The 9,803-nt window shown below is 46.6% G+C and overlaps 2 protein-coding genes across 2 annotated transcripts in view; one reads left to right on the top strand and one right to left on the bottom strand.

Moving 5' to 3' along the window:
* The window catches only part of LOC132449644 (stonustoxin subunit beta-like), a 148,839-nt gene that overhangs the window by 33,419 nt on the left and 105,617 nt on the right, over window positions 1-9,803 (top strand). The window lies entirely within an intron of this gene.
* Window positions 2,817-9,440, bottom strand: LOC132449984 (uncharacterized). The gene is made up of 9 exons (XM_060041935.1): window positions 9,294-9,440; window positions 8,161-8,310; window positions 7,896-7,967; window positions 5,818-5,868; window positions 5,439-5,581; window positions 4,902-5,002; window positions 4,660-4,817; window positions 3,765-4,076; window positions 2,817-3,393 (listed from the first exon to the last, which is right to left on the bottom strand). Exons 1-9 carry the CDS (start codon window positions 9,331-9,333, stop codon window positions 2,840-2,842), a joined length of 1,581 nt encoding a protein of 526 aa, XP_059897918.1. The 5' UTR covers window positions 9,334-9,440; the 3' UTR covers window positions 2,817-2,839.

Here is a 9,803-nt window from a genome sequence, read left to right as displayed (position 1 = left end):
GCGGACCCTCCTTGCGTCCACAGCAAGGGCCTGACGCGCGCCTCCCCAATACGTTAACCCTCCGTCGAGGTGACGCAGCAGCGAGGGCTGTGATTGGTCCACTCACTAAAAGCCGCCGCAGAACCATGCAGGTTCACGACTGCCTGGAAGCGTCTGCGGGTTCATCGTTGCGTCGATGTGGAACCATAATCAGCCCTTTAGCCGGTGGCTAATAAGCAATAGCATTGACCCCTCTCATGTAGGGGGCGGACGCAGAGACACTCAAAGCCCCGTACCCTGCAGGGCGAAGCACTCCTGGACGGAGAAGGGCACCCCCAGGAGGGGGGGGGGGGTCGGCCAGGACCTCCTCCCCTCCGGTCTCCTCCTCCATCATGTGACCACAGCCACAGCCCGACGAATTACAGTTTGCAATTCGTAAAACACAGAGAAAGAGAGAGATTTGTTTTAGATTTTTCAAAAACACTTTTTTTTTACAATCAACTGAGAGTACAATACATCAGGAAATGTGCTATTTGTTCAGTCTTTAAAAATTGTTGGTTTATCCAACAAAATCCTTTGCAAAGTGCAACTCATCATTTTCAACAAAGCAAATAATATTATTGTAACACCGGCGCTGTTTAAAAGCATCTACATCCCCAAACGCCTTATAAAACGTATACTCCAGCCAGACTCTGGCTCTGACGTTACAGAGGAACACAGGAGGGGCCTCATGCCCTGCTCTGCCCTCCACCTTATTTCTCCGGCTGATGTACACGGCCATTTTCGCATCTCCTAAGAGATAATTTACTAGCTGCCACTTAAAATATTACTTTTTTTGTATCCAGCACCAAAGATAAAAACTTTTTCAGAAAAACACATTCAACAGACTAAAAACCAAAGTTAAAAGAGAGAAAAAAACAGTGAGTCTCGGGCACTCAGTAAAAATATGGAAAACTGTCTCCCGTAGGCCACAGAACGGACATGTGTTTGAAACAGCAGTATTTAAAACCGAGATAAAAGTATTTGAGGCGATGGCACCATGTAGTACCCTCCACTGGAGGTGGAGGGTACCCCCCCCCAAAACCACCCCCACCCAAACCAAAACCCAGGGAGGAGGTCCAAGAATAATCTCGGAAAAACATTTGTTGTTCTATTAATAATTTTTCTTAAGGCACTTATGGAAGCATTATTAACTAATACAACGAGAAATCATCGGCTAAACACACGAGAACATTCAGTTGGATCCAATGAGTTGTTTATTGCAATTATGCTTCATTAACAAATAAGACAGAAAAATAGTCCCTTACCGTACACAATAAACTAAACTAAGGACTAAAACAATAGAAGCAGCAGACTTTACAAATCATCAACAGGTGAGCATGTATCTTTAATAACTGAACATGTTCTGCGACCGCTTGGTTCCCAACAGAACACAAAAAATCAAGATTCAGTTTAAAGTCATTTACAACATGCAACATTATCCCATAGACATCTTGGTTATTATGAATACAAAATAACATCTGCTTTAAATCAGGTCGCAAATCAGGATTATGACAAAAATGATGATATAAGAGCCCTTAAGACTTAAACTGAAGTCTGAAAATATACAAAGATTTACCATCAATAGGTATTTTATACACATTTCAAATAATAAATGTGCTTATCTAACTATGGGAGATCTTAAAAGCCTTTTCATGGTTTATCATGCTATACTTTAAAGAAGAGAGAGAGAGAGAGAGAGAGAAAGAGGGAGAGGGAGAGAGAGAGAGAGAGAGAGAGAGAGAGAGAGAGAGAGAGAGAGGGGGAGAAAGAGAGAGAGAGAGAAAGAGAGAGAAAGAGAGAGAGAGAGAGAGAGAGAGAGAGAGAGAGGGAGAGAGAGAGGGAGAGACAGACTTTTTTATGTGTGTGTGAACGTGTGTGTGTGTGTGTGTGTGTGTGTGTGTGTTCGTTTGTGTGCGCGGCGGGGCGGAGGGGGCTGCACTTTTTTTTTTTACTACACTTAGTCTGCCCCCCCCCCCCCCCCCCCACAGAGGCCCCGCAGAGTGTGTGTGTGTGTGTGTGTGTGTGTGTGTGTGTGTGTGTGTGTGTGTGTGTGTGTGTGTGTGTGTGTGTGTGTGTGTGTGTGTGTTCGTTTGTGTGCGCGGCAGGGCGGAGGGGGCTGCACTTTTTCTTTTTACTACACTTAGTCTGCCCCCCCCCCCCCACAGAGGCCCCACAGAGGCCCCACAGAGGCCCCGCAGAGTGTGTGTGTGTGTGTGTGTGTGTGTGTGTGTGTGTGTGTGTGTGCGTGCGTGCGTGTGCCGGGGCGGAGGGGGCTGCACTTCTTTTTTGTACCACACTGGGTCTGAGGTAACCCCCCCGCTGACCCCCCTCTGAGGTAACCCCCCCGCTGACCCCCCTCTGAGGTAACCCCCCCGCTGACCCCCCTCTGAGGTAACCCCCCCGCTGACCCCCCTCTGAGGTAACCCCCCCGCTGACCCCCCTCTGAGGTAACCCCCCCGCTGACCCCCCTCTGAGGTAACCCCCCCGCTGACCCCCCTCTGAGGTAACCCCCCCGCTGACCCCCCTCTGAGGTAACCCCCCCGCTGACCCCCCTCTGAGGTAACCCCCCCGCTGACCCCCCTCTGAGGTAACCCCCCCGCTGACCCCCCTCTGAGGTAACCCCCCCGCTGACCCCCCTCTGAGGTAACCCCCCCCGCTGACCCCCCTCTGAGGTAACCCCCCCGCTGACACCCCTCTGAGCCCGTTTTGTTTTTCTACAACTAAAAAAAGTCGCAGCTGTTTTTTTACCTGTTTGTTTTTTTACTTTTTTACTTTTTTTTAATGCCCTGGCGAGGTGTCCTGCGCCCGTTTTGTTTTTCTACAACCGACACAGAGAGGCTGAGGACCCCCCCCACAATACCCCCACCCCCGGGAGGAGGTCCTCCTGGGTGAAGGAGGACCAGAAGGTGTGGAGGTGTGTCAGTGTGTCTGAGGACCCTCCTCCACCTGGGGACACTCTGTAGAAGGACAGAGAGCCAGCAGGCCGGTCCAGATACACTCCTACTCTGGTGGAGCCAGCGGGGGCGAGAGGGAGGGCTGTCCCTGTACCGTTGTACCGGGCAGAGTAACGATCATCAGAACAATCAAGACTCCAGGACTTGTTGTTCTGTCCAAGCAGGCTGTCACCAGCCCATCCTCTCCTTGTGATTCCTCTGTATGTCACTCCTATATAAACCCCTCCTTCCCTCTCTACCTCCCAGTAACAGCGGCCAGTCAGAGCCTCTCTACCCAACACCTGGAGCATGGAGTCAAATCTGTCTGGGTGATCCGGATACGACTGGTCCTCATCAACCAGCGTCACCTTCCTGTTGTCCTCAGACAGAGAGAGTTCTCTGTGGGCCGTGTTGGGGTCCAGTGTGAGGTCACAGGCATCTGAGGGAGAACCAGACATGAAGAGCTGCTGAACCGCTCTTCATCCTCATCATCATCATCATCACTAGTACTGTTCTCCTGCGCTCTGTGTACATATACATAGATATGAACACATACATACATATACATATGTATACATTCATAGATACACACACCTCAACAATAACGTTATGAACACATCAACAACAATATTATGAAAACATCAACAACAATGTTATGAAAACATCAACAACAGTGTTATGAATACACTCATTCATCACTAGTACTGTTCTCCTGAACATGACATGTGTGTGGGGGGGGGGGGTCATGTGATGATAGTTACACTATTGCTACATCAACAACAAACATCTCTCCTTGGATCCAGGACTTACCAAAGACAAGCAGCTCAGCGCTGTGATTGGCCGTGCCAGCACTGTTGCTCGCCATGCAGCAGACCGTGTTCATGCTGTACCTCCCACCTCTGACGAAGAGGAAGCCCCTCTCCACCCAGGCCTCTGATTGATCGTCTGTGCCGTCCCTCTCCAGGGGCCTGCCGTTGTGGAGCCACTCTACTGTGGGCTCCGGCGTGCCGCCGGCGTGGCAGGTGTAGCGGGCCGTTTGGCCCACGGGCAACACGTGGGTAGAGGAGTGGAACTCTGTGATGCTGGGGGCCTCCTCCTCCTCCTCCGTGGGCATCACTGAACCTGAAGAAACCAGGAGGAGAGGAGTGAATGTCTACAACACGGATCTAGAGATGCAGCGTCAGACACTCCCTTCACTCTCTCCTAACACCTGTCCACTAGAGGGCGATCCAGGGGATTGACAACCAGTATTCTCACCTGCCTTTTCATACATGATGAGTATCACAGCAGTGTCTACAAAGATTACCCAGGGAGGGGAAGTCACTCCACGAAGAGGTTAACGGGTCAGGGGAGGAGCTTGAAGAGAAGAACGCCAAACTGTTCAGCAGCTCCAATAGAAACTTGTGCAGGTGAACCCAGAAAGGGTTGAACCTTGTGATCTGACCTTAGGAGACCACAATAGAAACCTGACCTCAGTAGACCACAATAGAAACCTGACCTCAGTAGACCACAATAGAAACCTGACCTCAGTAGACCACAATAGAAACCTGACCTCAGTAGACCACAATATAAACCTGACCTTTGTAGACCTAAACACATCCAACAACCTTTTAACTCTTAAAGAGTGTATTTACTGTATCTACGGCACAGAGAACAGAAAGGAGGAACCGTTCTCCACTCATGAACACAAACAAAGTCTACGGACCCTCTTTGTTCCGCTCAGCCTCCAGATGATCCAGGTCTAGGACCTTCTCACAGATCCAGTGGTGCAGTCTGTTACACGGTTCTTCAGACCAGCCGTCCTCCCCTGCTACGACGCAGTCTCTTGCTCCGCCGTCATCGCGTGGTTTAACGTGTCTCCAACTGAGAACCACGAGGAGGAGACAGTGGAGGTCAGTCTGTCACTCTCAGAGAAGAGATGCTGCTGAACAGAGTCTTCAGCCTTACCTTGAGGTCATGGGGGTACCATCCACCCACTTGTGGGTCCCCTCTTTCTCTCGATCACTCAGTCCAATCCAGGAAGTATCCATCAATCTGCTGACAAACGCCTGTTTCCAAAGTTAATTGCATCTGTTGTTATGCAACACAGATGAACACACACACACACACACACACACACACACCACAGACACACACACCACACACACACACACACATACCCACACACACACGCAGACACACACACACCACACACACACACACACACACACACACACAATCTCTCTCACACAATGTTGCTCTCTCTCTCTCCATCTCTCTCCCTCCATCTCTCTCCATCTCTCTCTCTCTCTCTCTCTTTCTTAATCACTCACTCACTCACAAAAACAATTGGTCTCTCCCACACGCACGCTCACACACACACACACACACACACACACACACACACACACACACACACACACACACACACACACACACACACACACACACACACACACACACACACACACACATACACACACACACACACACACACACACGCACCAGTTCTTCTCTGCTGTTGATGACCACCAGGTCTGCCTTTCTCTTCTGACAGTCTTCTCTACTGGCCCTCCAGCCCTTCTTAGTAGTAGAAACACGGTAGAGACTCTTGTCGTGAAGCATCCAGCCCTGAAGTGTCAATTCATCTGTTGAATGTAAAAGAACATCCTGAACAAACAGAGAACTGCTTATCTTACGGTCTTCGTTACGTACACACAACCCTGAGACCTGACCTTAACAGACCACATAGAAGCATGACCTCAATAGACGACAATAGAAACCTGACCTTAGTAGACCACAATATGAATCACAGAAGCAGAGGGTGTTTTTGAAATTAATGTTAATGACGCGATTGATTTAATAACTTGGATAAAACCCTCACCGAGTTCATCCAGTAAGTGCTCTCTCCCCTCTTTCCAGGGTGACGGTGAGTCTAGGACAGGACAGAGGAATACAGAAGATATGAGCTCTAAAACAGAACGACATCGTCTCTAAGCATCACAGGACCCACAGCCAACCAAACACAAAGTCCATAATATTAATACTAATTAAAATAGCAATAACTACAGTTATCAATATCATTATCGTTGCTATTGTTACAATTATTCAATTATTCATATTGCTATTATTACAGGTTGAGCGTGCGCATTGCACGCTCAGCCTCGAGTTGTAATTAAACCCATAGCTATAATGTGGAAACCCCAGTCGATAATGTAACACATTTCTGAGCACATAATATAATAACACTTTGCCTATAATGTTACAACGTATAACATTTAGGTTCAGCTAGTACGTAATGAAGCAAGCATAATAATTTCCTCTCTGCGTTATGAAGCAAGCATTTTTTGCCCGCCAACGGAGCTTCATGCCAATTCATTGTCAACCACGGCCGAGATAACCACCGTAGCATGTCTTTACCTGTTGTGGAAGAGGGAGGGACGGCGGAGAACCAGACGCAGTCGGTCCATAATATCGTAATGACCATGGAAGAGGCAGTGAATGAAGTATTGATTAGACCGCGATTTATTAGATACCACCGCTCAGGGCCGGTTTTTGCTATGGGCAATGTGGGCGACCGCCCAGGGCGCAATCTATGTGAGGGCGCACACGAGCGAGCGCCCTCCAAAAAAAATAAAAAAATAAAAAAATAAATGTCGCCATATCTCTATACTACCGCCGCTCATTTCCATGTCAAAGTTGGTGGAGTGGGCGCTTGGGCGCCCTCACGTCAACTTGCTGCTGAGAGTCAGAGTCATAGAGGTTATGTATGTGTGTCAGAAGAGGCAAGCGGAAGGGGGGCGGCGGGGGATCACTAATACCTATATTAAACCATCCATGAAATAGCATGCCATGGGACCTTTAATTTCCCATAGCACAAACACTGGGACAAATGCAGTTGATTTCTTGTTTAAACAGGGTGAGAAAACAGGGAGTGGAAGGACGGGACCATATCATGTTCAGCTAACTGTTGGGTTACAGGGGTAATTGTGGAAAGTGTAGTAGACTATGCATGCAAATCAATCATTCAATAGCTTTTACTGTTATTCAGGGCTCAAAGTGCATTGATACTAAAAAAAAATGCATGGCAACTACTATTGGTTAGTTGGAAATAATAATAACAAACAGCTGAAAAATGTGTTCATGTTACAACAGCTAAGGCAGCAACCTACCTAACTATAGTGAACTAAAGCATGGGCTTGTGTGGGGGGGGGGAGGGTGAGGGGGGGGGGGGGGGGTGTGAGGGCTAGATTACAGATTGTACATTGGCTACCTGACGTGAGAGATGGTTTTTTTTTGTTAACAGAAGAATGCGTCATTGAGATTAAACATCTCTTCAAGTGATCTGGCCAAGACAAGCAGCAGTAGCCTACAGTCACACATAGCCTACACATAAAACATAAGAAAAATAAAACAACTAAAACAGTCGGCAGGGGGGAGGGGGGATTTCAATATCACAAGACATTTCTGGAGGCTCAAGGAGATGGAGAATGTTTAAAGAAAAAATAAGGTTTTGCAAAAAAGTGTCTTTGATGGACATAAAGCTCAGGTGGGAGAGTGTGTCGACGGCGGGGCTGTTATCTCATTCTTTCCATTGTTTTGAAACATCTGCATCCACGTGTGTGCAGTGTGTGTATGCACGTGCATGTGTGTGCGTGTGCATGTGTGTGTGGTGTGTGTGTAGGCGGTGTCCTGCGCTGCATTTGTCTTGAAACGCCTGCATCAGCACGCCCGTGTGTGCAGTGTGTGTGCATGTGCGTGTGTGTTTGTGCACGTGTGTGTGGATTGTTTGTGTGTGTGTATGCTGTGTTTATGGGTGTGCGTGCGGTGTATGTGTGCTAACCCTATTATTATCACTAAATCTAACAAAAACAATATTTAACATTATCATTGCTGTTAATACAATCAATTATATGATTACTGTATTGTAATTCTATTCAGGAGGATAGGATTTAGACTCACTGAAGCGCAGGGAGATGAGGAGAATACTCAGCAGTCCGATGCTCACAATGACAGTGATGTGAAACCATAGAGCTGTTCAGGAGTAGGACACACACACACACACACACACACACACACACACACACACACACACACACACGGTCACTTCGGCTAAACAAGTTTTATAAACATAAATCTTAAATGTATTTGGAGGAAATCATACTTTTTTGGATCATTGTTTTGGACTGGATTATTTCTTTTAAATTCTCTATAAAGGGGCACCTACCAAATCTTCTCTTCCTGGTCTCCTCCCGGTCCAAAGACGTGTCCTCAGGTTCCTGAGAGAGTCCAGGGTCCGGTTCAGAGATGGTGACCATTGTTACTCTCTGACGGCTTCCACGGCGTCTGGACTTAGTCTTCTTCTTTGCTCTACCAGCTGGAAAAACAACGTCACTTGTGATCATTCTGACCAATTATCAGCTTGCACTCTGATACCATCAGTGTAAGGAAATGTTTTTCTTCTACTGCCCACAGACTCACGAACGCACTCAAGCACACGCACACGGACACACAGAGTAATGTACACACTGATATATTCATACTGCGTGGCTGTCATTCACAGTCCAGACTCCCTACGGTCTGCAGAATCCCTCCCCGTCTTGAAGAAACACCTGAAGACCTCTACTGAGAACACCTCAGTAAGGGATGACTGGTACTGTGGCTCTCGTGTTTAGAACACACTTAAGCAGAGCAAGTACTGGTCTCTAGCATACATGTTATTATTCCCTCATTATTGACATATACGTGCACATAGTTATACAGTAATGCACACAGAATTACATACGTATACACACAGTAATGGAGGGGGGACAACATGTGGCCTGCGTGTTGCCAGGGTCTTTCACATCGGCCCACGCAGAAAACACAAGGACATGTATCGTGGGATAATTTAAGATATGTTCATATTAATGACAAATTTTATAGAATTATGTTAAATTCATAAGTACACCTGATATCACTTCAGTTAAATGAGAAGCCATTATTAAAATACATAATTCTTGATTAAATTAACCATTGTCACTCTAATGTCACGTGGCACTACCATTAATAATAAGTCTTGAGAAAACTAAACTTGTGTTCTGCTCCCTAAAGTTACTCTGCACTCTGTTCCACGTATACTTGAGATGCCTATCAATAGTCAGTTTCTCATGGGCATAATCACAAGTCAAGTTAGGTTAACGTGAGCTTTTTGTCTCAAACGCACACATCTTTATTTAGAATAAATATATACGGTCACTGGTTCATCAGGTCGGACCCTTTGGCTAAAAACGTTTTCTAAAAGTACATTTTAAATGTATGCCGTTGAAAACATTCTTTTACTGAATTATTTATTTTAAATCCTCTCAAAAGGGCACCTACCAAATCTTCTCTTCCCGGTCTCCTCCCGGTCCAAAGGCATGTCCTCAGGTTCCTCAGAGAGTCCAGGGTCCGGTTCAGAGATGGTTACCAGGGTTCCTCCCTGACAGCTTCCAATATGTCTGCTCTCAGGAGTCAGCTCTGCTATATCATCTGAAAAAACACGTCACATGTTTTAATTCTGACCAATCATGAAGTGACAGTGTTTTTCTTCTACTTTTATCGGATGTCTTCATTTGACTCACGGACGCATGCAAACACAAACACACACAAACCACAAGATATTTTTTAAATTGAATATAAAGATAAAACATATAGCAGACAGCTTTTCAACTTTTCTATCACAACTTTGTCATTGAGTGAGTGAGTGTGAGAGAGAGAGGCGTTGTGTGTATGGTCTAAAAGCAATACGGGTTGTTCCAGTACTTGATGTTAACTCTGATTCGTATCATTTCTGTGAAGCCTATCTCTTCTGCTCACAGGGAATTAACATCCACGCAAACCACGTTTATG

The sequence above is a fragment of the Gadus macrocephalus genome, chromosome 21, assembly GCF_031168955.1.
Source record: "Gadus macrocephalus chromosome 21, ASM3116895v1".
In the NCBI taxonomy this organism is placed as follows: domain Eukaryota; kingdom Metazoa; phylum Chordata; class Actinopteri; order Gadiformes; family Gadidae; genus Gadus; species Gadus macrocephalus.
This window is presented reverse-complemented; position numbering and strand designations above follow the sequence as displayed.